General features: G+C 42.4%; 1 protein-coding gene across 16 annotated transcripts in view; it reads right to left on the bottom strand.

The window, feature by feature from the left end:
- Positions 1-21,030, bottom strand: part of ubr5 (ubiquitin protein ligase E3 component n-recognin 5) — a 139,863-nt gene that overhangs the window by 42,241 nt on the left and 76,592 nt on the right. For all 16 annotated transcript variants that reach the window (XM_078397767.1, XM_078397768.1, XM_078397771.1 and 13 more), the window contains 8 exons: positions 20,542-20,693; positions 18,839-18,934; positions 9,110-9,233; positions 8,446-8,543; positions 5,580-5,725; positions 3,331-3,422; positions 2,725-2,871; positions 109-227 (listed from right to left, as the gene is read on the bottom strand). In XM_078397767.1, the coding sequence (XP_078253893.1) occupies positions 109-227; positions 2,725-2,871; positions 3,331-3,422; positions 5,580-5,725; positions 8,446-8,543; positions 9,110-9,233; positions 18,839-18,934; positions 20,542-20,693 (974 nt within the window). The remainder of the gene's footprint in view (positions 1-108; positions 228-2,724; positions 2,872-3,330; positions 3,423-5,579; positions 5,726-8,445; positions 8,544-9,109; positions 9,234-18,838; positions 18,935-20,541; positions 20,694-21,030) is intronic.

The raw sequence follows: 21,030 nt of genomic DNA, 5'->3' as shown, positions 1-21,030 counted from the left end.
CACCGTGCCGCCCCTAAATGCAACCTGGATAATTACAATAGCACAATCAGCACCCCAAATTGTGAGACGTCTCACAAATCTATCATTTAATTCCAAAGTAATACTAACCTTCAACATTGGCAGTCTTCCGGTTTCTATCCTCTCTTATTCGTGGTGGCCGATACTGACAATGTTCTACAGTTTGTCTAGCAACTGTCTGCACTAAAAACAACAGCAGATGTTCTCCCCTGTAAAGGATTTAACACTTTGATGAAATTTGAGAATTGAGGAAGGAACTTGCATGTCAAGTGGCAGAAATATTTTTAGTGCACCAAGATAGAAAAATTCATGACGAATAAACATTAATACACTTCATTAAAAAAGGTTAAAAAGTTCGTTTTACTTTCTATTTGTGCATCATCTTTTCAGCTTAAATGTAGTTCTTATATTCATGTTCATGAACTAATTTTTTTAAAGATGGTGCACTCATTCCCAATCTGTGACAATCTTTGTTTAAAATAACTATATTTGAGAGATGTAATGCTCCATGTTATCTTTCAGCAATTTTGTATTGTTCAGTCCAGAAGTAATCACACTTTAAAATATTGTGGGCACTTCTATTTCGATAGTTACTGAGCTAACAGCAATGACATTAGAGGAGATCAAAAAATTCCAGAAGACCCAGACACTATTTCCCCGCCAAATAAAATAGACCCTGACTATTACTACATGTTTTGATTGTATTGTAATTGAAACCCATCCCATGCTGCGCCTGATGCTGAGAGGAAGCTGAAGAAGGCTCTACTTTCTTTCACTCCATTCTTGATTGATTTAATTGATCAGTTTGAAGAAGGGTCTCGACCCGAAACATCACCCATTCCTTCTCTCCTGAGATGCTGCCTGAGCCGCTGAGTTACTTCAGCATTTTGTGATACCTTCGATTTGTACCAGCATCTGCAGTTATTTTCCTATCCGATTTAATTGATTAATACTTTATCACATATGACATGTCACAGTGAAATTCTGTTTTGCTTACCCTACCGTGTTGCCGACAAAGTTACAAAGTATTCATTAAAGCCCCCAATGGTCCCTCTTTGTCCCCCCCCCCTCTCAGTGGCCCCCATACCATGAATATTGCTTTATCTTACTTCAGGTAGCCCCGCGATTCCCTCTCTCTCTATCCCACCCCCACCCAAGTCGCACTAGCTTCTCATTTTCACCCTACAAACAGCTAACAATGGCCTGTTTCCTTTATCATCGTTACTTTTTTGCATATCTTTCATTCATTGTTCTTTATCTGTCCACATCGCCGTCTATATCTCTTGTTTCCTTTATCATAAACCAGTTTGAAGAAGGGTCCCGGCAGCATCTCTGGAGAGAAGGAATGGGTGATGTTTCGGGTCAAGACCCTTCTGCAAACTTGCTCAGTTCTGAGGGATTCAACATAACCAGATGGAAGATGAGGTGCTGTTCCTCAAGCTGTTGGACATTATAGGCAGCTAAAGACAGAAAGACCAGAAGCTCACTGTTGTTTTTTTAGAACACCTGTGTCCAATATGCAGCATGGTCAAGAGGTTATTTTAGGAAGCACCACATACAATACACTAAATTGAAGGAAGTTCAAGGACTAGGTACTTAACCTGGAAATACTGTTTGAGGTAAGAGGCAAATTGTAGGTGTTGCATGATAAAAGTGAGTGGCTGGTGGAAATTGAAGAGTAAATAATGGTTTCAGAGGGATCAGTCCATTCTCTCCACAACGTCGAGATCCATTTCTCCATCTCTTCTAACCATTCACCTTTTCACAGCATCCCCAATACAATCATGGCAGATGCAATACCCATCCTTACTTCTTCGATTTCCATGTTCCTAGGATCCAAACAGTCCTTCCAAATGAAGGAGCAATTTCCTTGCATGTCTTTGAATTTGGCAAATTCTACGAAGTGATCATTTTATGCCACCCTCTACAGTGGAGAAATCAAACACAGATCGTGTATCCATTTTGTAGAATATCTCCGTTCTGATTGCGGGGACGATCCTGACCTTCCAGTCAGCCATCACTTTAATTTGCTGCCACACTTTAATTTGCACCCGTCTTCAGATCCTGCATCAGTCCAACAAAGCCAAGTGCAAATGCGAGGAACAGCACCTCATCTGCCATTTGGGTTTATTGCTGCCTTCAAGATTTATTAGTGAATTTAACAATCTTTATTTTTCAACCTTCTCTCTCCAGATATTATGATCTGTTTCATTTCATTTCTTTTTTGTCTCAAATTGCCTGTTTAAGTAGTTGCTGCCTTTACAAATTTATCCGCACTTTATCACATACCATCATTGTTCCTTCCACCCCTTTTCTCCAACTTAATATGCTATTTTCCCCCACGCTTTTTCACTTCTGAAAGGTTTTAACCATAAAGTTTGAATCTGATTCTCTCCTCTGATGCTATTTGACCTGTTGAGGGTTTCCATTGTTTCCTGTTGTCAGATTTCCAGCATCTGTAATTTTTGCTCCAATTATGTTTTGAGCAAACTTGAGCATGGGGTGCATCCTCAATACTTCAGATAATTGGAAGTTACTCAAACTCAAATAGTAATTATGAAATCGAATTGATGTTGGTAAGTTTCACGTTTCAGATGGTTAGCAGATAAAATTAGCAGCATGCAATAAACCTGCATATATTGTCACAAATCGATCTGCCACATGCTTTAAATCTATTTGCAGAATTCTGTCATTCTAGTTACTTACCTGCTATTTGGCAAAGTCACAAGATTGGTTGTAGTAAGGAGTCTATAAAGCAGATCAAGACGTGCAGACTTCTGTCCTGCAATCAATGTTTTACACTTGCACTTTTCCCAGCAATCGCAATATGCAGTAGGGGAAGTCCGTTTCAATCTGAAAGAGTTACATATAAAAATTCATCGTACTTCAAGCACCAAGTGATTCAAAATCCTAGAAAAGCACTTAACTGACATTACAACCAATTAATCATAAAATTGTGCCAGCCAGATCTATCAATACAATAGCCAATGATGAAATTAAAGAGAGCATGGCAAGAAAACTGATGTACATCCCCAATAGATAACAGATCCATGTCCAAGATTTCTACTGTGGTTAGTTGTTACCATGCTCTTATGAGAGTAAAACTTAAAAGGCCAATTCAAATGTGCTCATATGTCCACCCTGCAAATTAATATATTATTGGAATAAACATGTCAGCAGATTGCCAAACCTGTCATCATCTCAATGGGCTAATAAATATGTAGACCCCCCAAGGTTGCATAAACTTTTATAATTGCTTTGGCTTTCATCAATAACATTTGGGTAGATTAAAATCTCAGTATAGTTACTCACTTGCAATCATGCCCTTTGTGACACACTCTTGCACATTCTGTACAGCAACAGAGAGACTCCAACAATCCACATGTTCGACATTCAAAAATATCCTGCACAAAATTCGGCAAAAAAACTTTAATTAATTGTATTTATACAAATTGATATCAATAATGGACAATATTACAAATACAAAGAACAGAATACCGCCAAACACCATTCTAAAACAAGAGGTTTCATTTTCATAGAATAGAAACTGATTTTTGAAGCTGTAAAAATTGCTGATGTATAGGAACATCTGGTTCATGAAACACAGAAATTCAAGGTAGTACAGCAGACAATGTGGAAGACAAATAATCTACGCAACTGACTTCTCCTTTGCAAGAGTATATATTTCCTGCCAAATAGTTCTGAAGGAAAAGGTTTACAACTTTGCCATGTTTCCAAATACACAGGACGTGATGTTAAAAATCCAAAGTGCCAAATGTCAACTTGCTCCCGGTGGTGATGGGAGGCTTACGCACTCACCTATGCTCCTCCAATGTTGAGAAAGGCTGGGCAGACACGTCATTGGGGTTATCAAAACTAGGTTGGGCAAGAGGTTGTCTGACCAATAGTCATATAACTTGGAAACAGGCCCCTCGGCGCAACTTGCTCACATCGACCAACATGCACTATCTACACTCGTCCCACCTGCCTGCATTTGGCTTATATTCTTCTAAACCTATCTATCCATGTACCTGTCCAAATAATGCTGACAAAACCCAAATAAATAGAAAGGCTTTGGAGACCAAAGATCAGTTACAGCATTCAGTTTATGTCTCTAGATAACTCTCAAAAGCAGATTGTATTTTCCCTAGATTGATTCCTGGTATGGAAGTCATCATTTGATGAAAAATTGGCCTATTTGCACTGGAGTTTAAAACACAGGTGACTACATTGAAATACACACGATCCAAAAGAGAATGATGGAAAAGCTGTTTCACGTGGCTAATGAGTCAAGAAACAGGGCGCAGAGTTCCACATTCAGGATTGAGACGAGGAGATTATAAGTCAAATAAATTCTATATGCGTTAGGACTAGGATGCCAAGTACATTCAAAGTTCAGATACATTAGGTTCTGGAGTCCTGCTTGTAGACACATCAACTCGGGGAACTGTTATTGAAGGGTGCAGTCCGTTCACATAATATTGATTTCTCTAACTTCAAGTAAACCCTGCATTCCCTCTCTCTCCATCCTTTCCCCACCCAAGTCGCACCAGCTTCTCGTTCTCACCTAGCAAACATCTAACAATGGCCCGCTTTCTTTTTATCGCTACTTTTTTGCATATCTTTCATTAATTTGTTCTATATCTCTCTACATTACAGTCTACATCTCTCATTTCCCTTTCCCCACACCCTGTCTGAAGAAGGGTCTTGATCCGAAACGTCACCCATTCCTTATTTCCAGAGATGCTGCCTGTCCCGCTGAGTTACTCCAGCATTTTATGTCTATCTTCGGTTTAAACCAGCATCTGCAATTCTTTCCTACAAATAAATTCTACTCTTGCTATTCCTAATGTTCCAAAATCAATGTGTATTTACTGCAGCAAGATTGCTGTAGGACTGGTTAGCACGTAACAAAAACTTTTCACTGTACTTCGGTACACATGACAATAAACTAAACTCAAAGGACTGACACAGGAGAATAAAATTCAGGAAAACTCACTTATAGGATGAAGAAATAATTGGGACTGGTAGAGTAACTTAATGCTTGATTAAATATTTAGCCATTAAGGGCAATCTTAATGGAAAGATATGAAATGCCAGATTTGGGGAGGAGATACTAGAGGTTAACAGTTAGACAGATCAAGGCATGGCTGCCAACAATGGGATTAAAGTAGGAATGAGCACAGTAGGCCAGTTTGAAGTTGAGCCCTCTGGGTGCTAAGGGGCAAAAATAAATTATACAGCAATTGCTAACTAAAAGCTAAAGCCAAAGATTGCTAGGGACAAGAAAGAAGCATCACAATTAAGAATGTTGGGCAAACCAAAAAATTGGCCACAGTGCAATTATAAGCATTTGAGTTACAATTTAAAAAAAACAAAATATCTCCTTTAATACATTTAGGCATGCAAGGAAAAAAGGTAATAAAATGAAATAGAGTACCCTGGGTTAAAAATACAATTACACACGCACAGCGCTTTTCTGTTGACCAGCAGCAGACGTAATTGGGAAATTTGATTTTAATTTGCTGTGTTCATAAATTAGATTTCTCTTTTCAAAGTACCTGGTTAATGTGCTCTGCTCCAGTCCATGTAAAGCTGCAAGTATCATTGCAGCATAAAACATACAATGGGGAGTCATCTGGATTTGTACCTGGTGGACAAATCATGCTCATAAATATATCCTCTTCCTTTTCACCCGAAACATCACCTGAGCGAGGAAAACAAAATTACAGTATCAATTCATTGAAAACACTCAACATCAAACTGAAGGTTGAGGCAAAGCAACCCATATTTAAAAGTTATACTCAAATGCTTCAAATACAAATTCAACAATACATTAATAGGCTAATGGTTAAATGTGTGACCTTGACAGGCAACTAAATCTAGTATCAGAACCAGCTGGCAAAATCCCAGTCAGTGGCAGTTTTATACTTTTTGTTCCCTGTGCATCATAAAGAGGCAAGCAGATGCCATGTACCTAGATTTCAGGTATTTTTCCACTAATTTGGAGGAAAATAGAGATCAATCTATTAGACCTCCATTAAAATGCAGATCGACAAGAACTTAGCCGATGGATTTTTTAAGAGCACTGAAACAAATAGATCACTATTCAGGATTTTAAAAAAAAATCAAATAAATCAATTAGTGCACTCAATAAAGATGAATACTCTTTGCTTATAATCTCCCTGATTGGACTCTGATGGCACTCTTGAATATGTCGGAGTTGGACAGGACCAACAGACTTGCCAATACATTTGTTGTATATCTGTGAAAATATGTGGTCCAAAGCCGAGAGGTTTTGAGAGTTTTTATTAAAAAGGTTAAGGGCAATTTTCAGTCATTTCACCAGCTTAATTTTCATTTGCCTGTTTGACACTTCTGGCTCTCTTTTGCTCAGGAATGGCTTAAAATGTACTATGAAAATTACAGTGCCCACCATAATGTTTGGGACAAAGACCCATCATTTATTTATTTGCCTCCGTACTCCACAATTTGAGATTTGTAATAGAGAAAAAAAAAATCACGTGTGGATAAAGCGCACATTGTCAGATTTTATTAAAAGCCATTTTTATACATTTTGGTTTCACCATGTAGAAATTACAGCAGTGTTTATACATAGTTCCCCCATTTCAGGGCACCATAATGTTTGGGACACATGGCTTCACAGGTGTTTCATTGCTCAGGTGTGTTTAATTGCCTCCTCAATGCAGGTATAAGAGAGCCTGCAAAGCACATAGTCTTTCCATCACCTTTGGAAACCTTTATTGCTGTTCATCAACATGAGGACCAAAGTTGTGCCAATGAAAGTCAAATAAGCCATTATGAGACTGAGAAACAAGAATAAAACTGTTCGAGACATCAGCCAAACCTTAGGTGTACCAAAATCAACTGTTTGGAACATCATTAAGAAGAAAGAGAGCTTACAAATCGCAAAGGCACTGGCAGGCCAAGGAAGACCATCACAGCTGATGACAGAAGAATTCTTTCTATAATAAAGAAAAAACCCCAAACACCTGTCTGACAGATCACAAACACTTTTCAGGAGGCAGGTGTGGATTTGTCAATGACCACTGTCTGCAGAAAACCATGAACAGAAATACAGAGGCTACACAGCAAGATACAAACCACTGGTTAGCCGCAAAAATAGGATGGCCAGGTTGCAGTTTCCCAAGATGTACTTAAAAGAGCAACCATAGTTCCAAAGCAAGATCCAAAGCAAACCAACTCATCTGTGAAACACGCAGGTGGGGGTGTTATGGCCTTGGCATGTATGGCTGCTGAAGGTACTGGCTCACTTATCTTCATTGATGATACAACTGCTGATGGTGGTAGCATAATAAATTCTGAAGTGTAGAGACACATCCTATCTGCTCAAGTTCAAACAAATGCCACAAAACTCATTGGCCAGCAGTTCATTCTACAGCAAGATAATGATTCCAAACACTGCTAAAGCAACAAAGGAGTTTTCCAAAGCTAAAAAATGGTCAATTCTTGAGTGGCCAAGTCAATCACCCGATCTGAACCCAATTGAGCATGCCTTTTATATGCTGAAGAGAAAACTGAAGGGGATTAGCCCCCAAAACAAGCATAAGCTAAAGATGGCTGCAATACAGGCCTGGCAGAGCATCACCAGAGAAGACACCCAGCAACTGAAGTCCATGAATCTCAGACTTCAAGCAGTCATTGCATGCAAAGGATATGCAACAAAATACTAAACATGACTACTTTCATTTACATGACATTGCTGTGACCCAAACATTATGGAGCCCTGAAATGGGGGGGGGCAATGTATAAACATTGCTGTAATTTCTACATGGTGAAACCAAAATGTATAAAACTGGCCTTTATTAAAATCTGACAAAATGCACTTTAACCACATATGATTTTTTTCCTATCACAAATCTCAAATTGTGGAGTACAGACGCAAATAAATAAATGATGGGTCTTTGTTCCAAACATTATGGAGGGCACTGTAGTTTATTAGAAAAGCCAATAGTTAAGTCCCAATCAACAGGAATCTGGAGAGTCAGCAATAGTCGTCTTGAAAAACACCACAGATGTACCAACCAGGAACTGATTGAATGCCTTCATTTCCAAGATACTGGGAAACCATTGAGTTGCTCAATTTTGCTGTGAAAATGTTTCAAGAATTCTGTCTATGAAAGCTGAAATAGTACTATTTCATATCCATGATTAATGCACTTTGGATAAACTTCATAATTTGGATCAAGGATCAATTTAGCATCTACAGGAATACCAATAATATAACATTGATTCCAGCTTTGTTCTTGAAAATCCCATAAATATGCCTGTGCGTACTGTCTTTTTAACGTAAAAATACTGTAAACTGTGAAGATGAATTCTTGAACCATTATCTATAGTTGTAGAGAGATTGAATTCTGCATAATTTCCTCAGATGATAGTTACCTTTAGCTATTTTCTGAGCCGTTTCTAGAATTATGATTGCGGCAGGATAAGCTCTCCCACCAACAGCAAGCATAAACGGTGTCATTCCTCGAGCATCCCTGAAAATGCACAATCAAGATGACCAATAAAACAGATTTAGATTTATAATTAACAACATATTTAAAATAACACTTGGAATCATCACGTTTTAAAACTGAGGATACAATTTACCCCAACTAAGGAAGTTGTAACTGTTAGCTCCTTGAACCTGCTCGAGGTTAAATTAGAAAGATGGGACTACGTAAATCTTACTATGATATTCTGCAAAACGAATTGTAAAAGACACTAAGATCCCATTGTAAAACTGAAGGCAATTATTTTGTTCACAATATTTGGTGAATGCGCTTATATATTCCCCATCAAACAAACAAAAAAAAAAAGCAAGGAAAACTGCTTACAAGTTCTTCATGTCAATTTAGGAATTTATTTTGCCCATTTAAACCATGCACACTGACTGACCCATCCAACTATACTACATAACCGCCAGTCTGGTCAATACCTAATGTCCGTACTAATGTTTCAAAAGTAACAAGAGTGTATATAGATCTGGCTGAAGAATTTTGTAATTCTTTTATTTCTATTTCAATCTGTTGCAGGAGATATTTTAATAATGCACTTGACTTACTTGGCTGAAAGCAATTCTCGAAGATAAGGGCGCAATACTACACTTTCACAAAGTAATTTTAAAATGAGATGAGCATTAGCTTTTCTGTCCTTTAACTCCACGACAGGTGGCTCAGCAGAAGGACCTTGGAAAACAAACATTTGAGAATGTATAAAGTGTGCTTTTACAATAAATATGTTTTATGAATTAATAATAAAAGCGTAACATTCAAACCAACAGGATATTTGCTAAATAAACTGGCTGTAATAATAACAACAGTAATGCATGTTCCACTGGTGTGGTAACCCCAGTATTACTCGGTCAACTATTATTGTCAATATTTTAAGAATAGAATGAGAAATTAATAATATGCAGCTCAAAAGGACTGAGTAGTTATATTTCCTCAACACATTGGCTTAGGAACCTCTAATATAATAGGGCTTGCAGTGTGGTGCAGGTCATGCTTTAGCACAATGTGGATGAGTGCCCAATGACCAAATTCAATACATGACTCAATCATCAGAAATACATGCAAGCACTAAATAAACCACATGATTACAATAATCTTATTATAGACTATCTAATCTTACTAAAACTCTGACTTGTATGTATATCTGTAACAGTGATTTCGGCTGATTTCTGCAAAACGGTGAGGCGTAGCGCCACAATTTTTGCACCGCCTTAATCACACCGCTGGACGCTTGCCGAAAATGATATTGTTATTTAATTCGGTCGTATATTTTTTAAGTTACAGAGGTTTAAAAGTCTTTTTTTAAATCTCTCATTTTTTCGGCTGATTTTCGGCAAAAACGGTGAACCGTAGCGCCACGATGTTTGCACAGCCTTAATCACCACGCTGAACGCTGCTGGAAAATGATATTTTTATTTGATTCGGTCGTATATTTTTTAAGTTACAGAGGTTTTACTTTTTTTTTTTTAATTCCAGCCGTCTTTTCCATGGCCTTCAGCGTGTGACGTCAAAATGCCCATGCACCCACCTCCTACTGATTTATTGAAGGCTTTCAGCGTGGCGCTGCTGTGCGTCTGTGCCCCTCTCTCCCCTTGCTTCTCTCCTCTCTCCCACACCCGGGAGATCCTCTCCCCGCTATCCCCCCCCCCCCCCCGGATCTTTCACTGATGCTCTCTCCCCCCCCCCCCCCGGACCTTTCACTAATGCGCTCCCCCCTCCCCCCCCGACCTTTCACTGATGCGCTCCCCCCCCCCCCCCCCCCCCCCCCCCCCCGGGCCTTTGAATGATGCGATCTCCTGCACCCCCCCCCCCCGGACTTTTCACTGATCCGATCCCCCGCACCCCCCCCCCCCCACCGGGCCTTTAACTGATGCTAAGAGTGTGTCTGGGGGAGAGAAGATGGGGGGGGGGGGGGTCTGAGAATGGGGAATGGGACAACAGGGGTAGTGCGGAGGGGAATTGGTGGTGGGGGAAAGAGGGGTACTGGGAAAAGGGGAGGTCCATATCCCTCCCCTCTCCCCCATCCCTCCCTCCTCCCCTCCCCCTCCCCCCTCACTCTCTCCCCCCTCCACAAATACCGCCCCATCTCTCATCACCCTCCCCCCCTCCATCCTCAACACCTCCCTCCCTCCACCACTCCCTCCCTCCCCGCCCAAGGGGAGGGTGTGGGGAGAGTAAGAGTGGGGCTGGGGGAGGAGAAAATGGGGGGTGTGGGGACGGGCCCAACGGGCCCGCTTTGAACGGGCACACTTGTTCTAGTAATCTATAATACTACGCACAAGTATCTCAGATACAGCCGGAAACATCATACTCAGCTACTGTTTATTCTCCACATCATGGAATACAAATTATCTTTAATATTTTGCTCATAATAAATGAGTAAGCCACTGCCATCACAGACTTCATTAGTAAGTGTGTAGAGGATTGCATGCCAAAGACAATACAGGCGTTTCCAGCCAGACACCATAAATTCTATGCATTTCCAGGTGAGGTCCCATGCTGAAGCATTCAAGTCAAACAATCCCGAGTGGTACAAGCAATCTATTTACAACTCTCGCAAAGCCATCCTGGATGTTAAAAGGGAATTCTGGACCAAGCCAGAGTCCCTGAATAACTACCTGTTAATTATGACATGGCTTGCAGGCTATAACTGGGTACAAAGTGAAGTTGGGTAATGTTGCTTGCAACAACATAACCTACTCAACAAGCTCAATGATTTTTGAGCCTGCTTTGAACAGACGTGCAATGGAATTACATCAACTTCCCTGAAAGCCTCGGGTGTACTTGACCGTCATGGTCGCAGATCTCAGTTTGCCTGAGAGTGAACCCACGGAAAGCATGTGGGCCAGATAGAGTCCACAACCGTGCCCTTAAGACCTGTGCGGAACAGCTGGCAGGAGTATTCATGGACATCTTTAAAGGCCTATCCCACTTAGGCGATTTTAAGGCGACTGCCGGTGACTAGGCTGTCGCCGACAGTTCACCGGGGTGTCGCGGGCATGATCGTGAGGAGTCTTCAAAGAATCGTAGTGGATCTCGGAGTTTGAAATTTCTCGGCGACAGCTGGCTTGTCGCCAGGTATCGTTGCTTATTGCGGGCGCTGTCGCATGCTGTCCCCAGGTTTGCTAGGTTGTCTTAGATGCATTTAGAAGCACATAATATTAAATTAAGTAAAGGCATTTGAAGATACCATAAAATACTTGTGTTTAACCAATTTATTTACCGTCAGGACATTTGACAGGTAGATTGAAGGCGACAGTTTGACGGTCAGGTAAGCGTGGGAATTTTTGCGATGTTTATGGCCATCAGCGATTACATTTAAAGTAGGCTCCCAACCCAGATATGCAACCTAGAAACCAGATATGCATCTCCCGTACATTTTCAAAGAATGCCCACACTCCGCACAAAAATCCATTTAACGACGTTTAAAATTAAATTTCTTAAAAAGATGTTATATTTCACAACTCTCAAGTAATTACAGACTTGTCAGTGATTTCAGCGGACGCCAGAGAAGCATTGATAAGCATGGGAATTTTATGATGTTTCCGGAGACGGTGTAATCTCGACCTGACTCGGCATTGTCGTGATCATTGTCGTAGGGTAAAAGAAAATTTTGGCGATCTGCTACGACTTTGACAGTCGCCGGCAGTCGCCTAAAAAAAAACGCCTATGTGGGACAGGCCCTTAAAACTCTTCCTACACCATTCTTAGGTTTCCATCTGCTTTGAAAGGTCCACAATCATGCTGGCACCAAAGAAAAAGGTAGTATGGCATAATGACTACTGCCCATTGACTAACATCCACCACCATGAGGTGCTTTGAACTTCCTCAGAAAGCTTTGATCCACTGCAGTTCGCCTACTATTGCAACGGGTCCATGACAGATGCCATGTCCCTGGCACATCACACATTCCTCTAAAATCTGGATAACAAGGACACCAACGTTAAACTCCTACTTATTGACTAGAACTCAACCTTCAACACCATAATCCCAACCAAACTCATATCTAGGAGTCAGCACTGCAAAAAGCTTCTTGATCCATAATCAACGTGGATAGACGACAAAACTTCCTCCATGATAATTCTCAACATCAGTGCCCAGCAAGGATACATTCTCAGCCCCTTACTATGTTCTCTACAAGTCTTCTGGGCAAATTCTGCTCAAACTCAATTTAAAGGTTTGCAGATGATACCAGCACAGTGGGCAGGATATTGATATTGAACAATAACTTGACAGAGAACAGGAAGCAGATGGCGAACTTAATGACATGCTGTCAAGACTAAGAGCTAGTTATTGATTTCAGAACATGAGGTGACATACACGCCCCAGTTAGCATCTGTTGTGCCAAAGTGGAGATGATCGATGGAGATGGGTTATTGCATGCTAGCCAATCGTAGTGCTTGTTAGTAGTAGTCCCACCTAGTATGTGCTTTATAATATTAAGAACTCGCCTACGTCAGGCTGTAGATGTAGCAGCTCGGAGCTGTAATGTACTGCAGGTCCTATGATGTAAGTGCTTCAATAAAATGATGCGTTGTACCTTAGCGTGGACTTAAGCTCTTTATTACATGGTGTCAGAAGTGGGTGTCAGTTTGCACCTGCTTCAACAGGAATTCGCTGATACCGACTCCCAGGAGCCTGAATTGTCGTCCCCCGCGCTCTGCTCAGTCAGTGCAGATAACAGCTCCACTATTCACTCCCTCCTCCCTTCGTCTAACAAACTACTTGACCCTGAAGTAACTGTGTTCGTAAATAACAGGCCTCTACTCGCCAAGGTATACACGGGCGCAAAGGTCAACGTCGTATCATTAACGGAGTTCAACAAAATTCGCAATGCCGAACGTATAGGTAAAGCCTCCTCAAAGCTTCGGGCTTATGGGGGAAGAGATCTTGCACCCACTTGGAAAAGCTAATTTAAAGTGCACTGTTGATGAGCAGACCCGCACCCTGCCGTTTTACATTGTGAAATCAAACTCGGAGATGTTGCTCGGTATCAACGCATGCCACGATCTAGGCCTGGTGTTTTTCAGACGTGCGGTCCACAAACTATGCCTCGCTGATGAGCCTACTCAACAACTACTTTCTCACTACAAAGACCTCTTTGATGATGAACTGGGCACGCTGCCTGCCAAATATCGCATCACTGTTGATCCTACCGTCACACCTGTGGTCCGAGCGCCACATCGGGTTCCACATGCCATGCGTGACAGAATACACAACGAACTCAAATGCATGGTCTCAATGGGTGTTATTGCCAAAGTAACTGACCCGTCTGATTGGGTTTCCACCATGGTCGTCGCAACAAAGAAAAACAAACAGGAGATCCGCATCTGCATCAATCCCAGAGATTTTAATACTGCTATCAAGCGCCCTCACTACCCTATGCGAACCACAGAAGATGTCGCTGCACAGATTGGTAACGCAGCAGTGTTTTTCGTCCTGGATGCCAAAAGCTCCTTTTGGCAGATTCCACTTGACCCGGACTCATCCAACCTCACTACTTTCGCCACACCTTTTGGCCGCTTCAAATTTCTGAGGTTGCCCTTCGGCATCAACTCTGCCAGCGAAGTTTTCCAACGTACTATGGAACAGTTGTTTGTAGAGTACCCGTGCGCCATCATCGTTGATGATATTCTTGTCTACGGTCGCAATCTGGCTCAACGCGATGCTAATCTGAAGTGAGTACTTGACCGCGCCAGGGACATTGATCTCAAACTGAATCCACTAAAGTGCAGGTTTCGCCTTCCTGAGGTCACTTATGTCGGACATGTTTTCACCAGCAGCGGTCTCCGACCAGATCCACTGAAAACTGCAGCCATCAATGAACTGCCGTTCCTATTGACTTTGTGAGTTTACAACGATTCCTCGGCATGGTTAACTACTTGGGGAAGTTTATCCCCAACCTTAGCGAATTATCAGCCCCCCTGCGTGAACTGACGCACAAAGACACGGCGTGGTCGTGGTACCCGCAGCACCAAAGGGCTTTTGACACCCTCAAGCTACAGCTGGCTAGCGCACCAACACTTTCATATTTTGATCTGGAGCTACCGGTTACCATCACCTGCGATGCGTCCCAGTACGGGCTAGGCGCTGCGTGCCTGCAGACCACGACTGATGGCGGCTTCAAGCCCGTCTCGTATGCATCCCGTACTCTGACTGACACCGAGTAGCGCTATGCACAGATCGAAAAGGAGCTGCTCGCAGTGGTTTTCGCCTGCACCAAATTCAAGGACTTCATCTTTGGCAAGACCGTTACCATTGAGACTGACCACCAGCCGCTGGTCACTATTTTGAACTAGCCGATTCACGCTGCCCCAGCACAATTGCAACGGATGCTAATGCAGCTGCAGCGTTTTGATTTCCAGATCGTCTACAAGAAAGATAAAGACATGCACACAGCAGACACGCTATCCAGAGCCCCGCGCAGAACCAATGAACAGCACCTCTCCGAACAGGACGAATTCTCAGTCATGAAGGTCTCGTTTGTGCCGACTGATCGTTTACGCCGCCTAGCCGAACACACAGCTGCTGATGAGACTTTACAATTACTGTCCAGTCATACGGGGTGGTTGGCCCCACAAACAGTCAAACACCCCGCCTGAGATACGCCCCTACTTCCTGGTTCGCGACGAACTAGTGCTCCAGGACGGAATCATAGTCATGGGCCACAAAGCTGTAGTCCCAGCCGCACTCTGGGATGAATACTACAACGACTTCCACAGGGGTCACCCCGGCGCTGATGCAACCCTTCAACGGGCGCAAAGCATGTTTTACTGGCCCGGGATGACTAAATACATACGTGGAAGAACCAAAACGTGCGCTGTCTGCAACAGCCTGGCACATCAGCAGAAACAGCCCCTACTGCCCCAACCTGTCCCGCCTCTTCCATGGTCCTCGTTGGCTACCGACATCCTCGAATGGCACGGGAAACACTATCTGGTTTTGGTTGACTCTTACTCGGGCTGGTTCGAGATAGAACTTCTGCAGACCATTTCCTCAGAGGCTGTGATCGAGAAGCTGCAACAGCACCTCTCCGTACATGGCTCCCCTGCCCGTATTCAGTCTGATAACGGCAGGCAATTCACCAGTCAAGCATTTAAGAACTTTGCTAAACGATGGGACTTCCAACACATTACCAGCAGCCCCGAATTCCCGCAGTCCAATGGGCTCGCCGAACACGCCGTCCGGAGTGCGAAACAACATGGAACGAGCTTACCTTGCCAAATCCGACATATACCTGGACTTACTCAATTTACAGAACATTGCACGGGATCCTGTCCTAGGCTCGCCAGCCCAGCGACTAATGTCTCGCCAAACCCGTGCTCCCCTGCCTGTCTCCCAGCAGCTGCTCCAGCCGCACGTTCGGTCCCCGCCCATGGTGCAGATGCAACTACAACGTCAACGGGACACACAGAAACGGTTCTTCTACAAGTCCAGTAAGCCACTCACACTCTTGCACGTGGACAAGTGGTTCGTCTGCAAACCGACAAGGGCCATGCACGACTGGGACGCATTTACGGCCCTTCCAAGGAGCCACGTTCATACCTGGTCGAAGTGGACGGGGTCATCTACAGACGCAACCGTCAACACATCCTTCCGGTGAAGGAACCGCATCCTGCGACTCCGAGTCCTGATGCCCCGCATCTCGTGTTCACTCCCACAGATGATTCACCACCAACCATTGTTCCTGCCGCGGGTACCCCGCGTCGGTCGGTATCTGGCGTGCCCATGTCATTTCCCACTAGTCCTGTCAAGTCGCCTGTTGCGTCCCCACTCTCCTCCCCTTGTTCTCCCGCGAAAGGAGGTGAGGCAGTCTCTTACCGCATGAGGGCCGGACGGGTTTGTAGGCCACCCGTTAGATATGGCGATTTTGTGTAACTTTGCTAGTATATTCTTCACATTTTTGTTTTTCATTGCTTAAGCTACCGTTGTTTCTTTATTTCTACAAGAAGAGATGTAGATGGGCTATTGCATGCCAGTCAATCGTAGTGCTTGTTAGTAGTAGTCCCGCTTAGTATGTGCTTTATAATATTAAGAACTCGCCTACGTCAGGCAGTAGATGTAGCAGCTCGGAGCTGTAATGTACTGCTGGTCCTATGATGTAAGTGCTTCAATAAAATGATGCGTTGTATCTTAGCGTGGACTTAAGCGCTTTATTACAATCGAGAATTTTAAATTCCTGGATCATCAAATATTTGTCCTGGACCAACCACATTACAGCTATGGCACAGAAACAACACAAATGCCTCTACCTCCTCAGAAGACCAAGGAAATCCTCAAGTCTCTGAGGATTCTAACTAAGCTCTGCAGATGCACTGTAGTAAGCATCCTATTGGGATGCATCACAGATTGCTTTGGCAACAGCTTTGCCCAAGACTGCAAGAAATTGAAGATGCAGCCAGTCAAATCCTTCCTCATCGACTCCATCTACACTTCACGCTTCCTCACGAAATCAGCCGAAATAAGCAAGGAAATCACCCTGGTCCTTCCTTCTTCTCCGCTCTCCTGCTGCGTAGAAGATACAAAAGCTGGAAAGCACATAACACCAGACTCGGGAGCAGCTTCTTCCCCTTTGTGAGCAGGCATCTAAAAAGTCCCTCCATAAGCGAGGATATTGTCCGATTCACCTCTGCCCCATTGAACTGAATAAATTTTATTAGCCAAGTATGTACACATACAAGGAATTTGCCTTGGTGCTTTGTCGCAAGTAACAACACGATATACAGTAGACAATTAAAAATGAAACATTATAATTTTAACATGTGAAGAATGAAATAAAATACCAGAGCAAAAGGAGGCTACAGACGTTTGGCTGTTGAGTAGAGTGACTGCTCGTGGAAGAAAGCTGTTTTTATGTCTGGCTGTGGCGGCTTTGACAGCCCGGAGTCGCCTTCCAGAGGAGGTACTTCAAAGAATTTGTGGCCAGGGTGAGAGGGTCAGAGATGATCTTACCCGCTCGCTTCCTGTCCCTTGCAGTGTACAGTTTGTCGATGGGGGAAAAGGCTGTAGCCAACAACCTTCTCAGCTGATCGAACGATGCGCTGTAGCCTCCGGATGTCAAACTTGGCGACTGAGCCAAACCAGACCATGATGGAGAAAAGGTGAAGACAGACTATGATGGCAGTATAAAACTGGACCATCATTGCCTGTGGCAGTTTGTGTTTTCTCAGATGCCGCAGGAAGTACATCCTCTGTTGGGCCTTTTTGACTGTGGAGTCGATGGTGGCCACCCATTTAAGGTCCTGGAGATGATGGTTCCAAAGAACTTCAACAACACCAGTCACATCTGTGGTCATTTATGGTGAGGGGGGGAGCTCTCCTAAAGTCTACACAATATTCTGCACCCTATATCTTCTCCTTTGTGCTATCTACTGTACTTGAGTTTGACTTGGTTTCATTTATGCAAAGTATATCTGATCTGTTCGGAAAACATGCAAAACAAAGTTTTTCACTGTACCTCAGTACTATTGATAATAATAAACCTGAACCTAACAATGACACATAAGTGATAAAAATAATTTTGTTGAGGTCATTGGAACAGAACACAAAGATCTACTATTTAGATAATATCAAGCAAATTTGCCACAAACACTAACCTCTCCATCTCGTATAAATGCCCCATAACAAACTTTTATTCACAGCCATCACATAGGGTCAACATCAATAGCCCACCCCCAATACTCATGGAATGGATGTGCTAACCTACCATTTGAACTGGTACATTGCATTAGATGGTTCTCTGTAAATCAATGCTGCAAAGCAGCTACAGAGTTGCTTACATGGTCATAGTCTATCATGAGCAACATGAGCAAGTATTATTTTAGAGGGCAATTTCTTCTGAAATTAGGCTGTGAGCATCACAATACGTGCCAACACTTCTGAATCTCCTGAATTGTCCTTGGGAAGATGTGGATGAGCAGCCTTCTTGAATATTGGACTTTCTGGTAAAAATGGTTCTATTGTGCTGTTGGACAGGCATCTCCAGAATGTAGACCAATGATGCAACAACAGCAATATACCTACTTGGGTATAATGCACCTACTTTGTTTCAGAGGCACTATAGAATTACGTGAAAATTACTCAAGTTTTCATTCCAGAATACAATCTATTGACACTTGCTAAAGATGCACAACAGCAAAAGTTTGATGCACCTTTCCCATCCCTGACAATGTTGGCAAAGCATCACACAATAAGAACTGCGATATAGACTAACCAACTAAAATTAGTCAAAATTTGCAGGAAGAGATAGAAAACTGTTGACAAAGATCTTGGATTCTCACCAGGTATGGTAGACGTGCTTGGTCCCTGTCCAGTGCCAGATGCTGCTGTGGTAAGAGATCCAACAGCAGGGGCCAGGATAAAATCAATGTCACCATCTTTACACAGAACAGAAGATATTCATCAATAAAAATCACTCGACAAAAATACTTAGAATTTAAAATAGATGCCTGATGATTATCTGAAATGTGGCAGTGGAATTCCTTGGTGTTCTGATGAACATTTCTTGTTCAACCAACATGATCAGATACATATTCTATTTATTCCATTACTGTAGGAGTACTAATTGCCTGTTGCATTTGCTATAATAAAACATTTCAGAGTCTGAAATTTTGGAATAGGCAACCTCTGCTTGTACTCGCTGGAATTGAGAAGATTGAGGGGGGATCTTATAGAAACGTACAAAATTATTAAGGGGTTGGACAGGCTAGATGCAGGAAGATTGTTCCCGATGTTGGGGAAGTCCAGAACAAGGGGTCACAGTTTAAGGATAAGGGGGAAGTCTTTTAGGACCGAGATGAGAAAGTTTTTTTTCACACAGAGAGTGGTGAATCTGTGGAATTCTCTGCCACAGAAGGTAGTTGAGGCCAGTTCATTGGCTATGTTTAAGAGGGAGTTAGATGTGGCCCTTGTAGCTAAAGGGATCAGGGGGTATGGAGAGAAGGCAGGTACAGGATACTGAGTTGGATGATCAGCCATGATCATATTGAATGGCGGTGCAGACTCGAAGGGCCGAGTGGCCTACTCCTGCACCTATTGTCTATGTTTCTATGAAAGGCAAGAGCATGATCATGCTAATAGCTAGCCAAATGGTCCTATAAAGAACCATTGACTAGCTGTAGTAAATAATCAGCATATTCCAAATGTCCATACTAACAAGTTGTGAGTATATCGGGGGTTCAGATACACTTTATATTTGGCTCCTCAGTTGCACATTAGCCATAGATGATGAATTGAGTGCAGTCCTAATCATTTGAATGAGGATGTTGATCTTTAATATCTATCTTATGAAGTTTTTACTTGGATGAATTCATCGTTTTAATTTATTTTCAACTGTTTTTGATTATCAGAGATATTTGGAAACAGTGACGAGGTCATCTCACAACTTACGGTGTCAGATGGCCAACAGAACGGCCCATTATACGGTTTTAGCTTCACAACACCTGTGGCCCCGTCACCACGCTACCTTGTGGGATGACCACAGAACCAATGCTCACTTGCACTGGAAACAATGGCAAAAAAGGCAAGTATGTCCATGAGGTTAGAGGGGAAGCAACCATAGCATGTAGGCTAAGTCTAGGGTAAGCCACTCAAGACACTTTATTCAAAATTTGTCTCCAAGCAAAAGAAAACTACTAATGTGCCAAGATCTTAAAGGTTGATGATAATAACATTTCTGCACCTGCAAGACATAATGGATGAGCTGGCTTCAAAGGGGTATATTTTGACTTTGATGCATAATTAAATGCTTTATTTTTTATATGAACAAAATATGGCATGTGCATCAACTCATGAGGTGCAATTATTGCCAGAGTGCCGTTTATAAGTACATACGAATATCAAATGAAACTTTCATTTAATTACAGCAAATGATAAACCATTTTCAGTGTAAAATAACTCCAACTTCCTTTTGTATTTTTGCTAAACCTTTAATGGGTAGCTGGTATTTAGCCAATTATTTTCTCATAAATCAGAAAAAACTGACCTGGGTCAATTGCAGGTGGATCTGGTGCCCAGCTAAGTGGTGCAATAGGAGGAGATACTGGATCCTGATGGTCACTGGAGGAAGCACCAGATTCATGGCGTCCTAAGCCCGCAGCTCGTAGCGAGCGCCTCATCATCTCACGTAATCTTAAACTTGGAGAAATGAATTTTAAATACATTATTCTGAGAGGGGTTGGGTGTGGGGAGAAGGGAGAAAGAGAGGATTGAGAGGGAGAAACTAATTTCTTAGTCTGACCCAGTTAGTTGCTAAGATGGCTAGAGACACTTGAATCAAGTTATCTGGATTTGCCAGACCATCTGCCATGAACCAAATAACATTTGAAATCAGACTGTACTATTTTTCACTTCGAAAGATCTAGGTTGATACTGATTTACTAGCCAGATCTTCAGCGCTTTAGATATCAACAATGTCAAACAAAAATGGAACATTAAAAATTTTCTCTACCTTTTTGCAAGTCGACAAACATAT

The sequence above is a fragment of the Rhinoraja longicauda genome, chromosome 4 (genome assembly GCF_053455715.1).
Source record: "Rhinoraja longicauda isolate Sanriku21f chromosome 4, sRhiLon1.1, whole genome shotgun sequence".
NCBI lineage: Eukaryota > Metazoa > Chordata > Chondrichthyes > Rajiformes > Arhynchobatidae > Rhinoraja > Rhinoraja longicauda.
The sequence above is the reverse complement of the archived record's forward strand: the minus strand, read 5'-3'. Positions and strand labels throughout refer to the sequence as shown.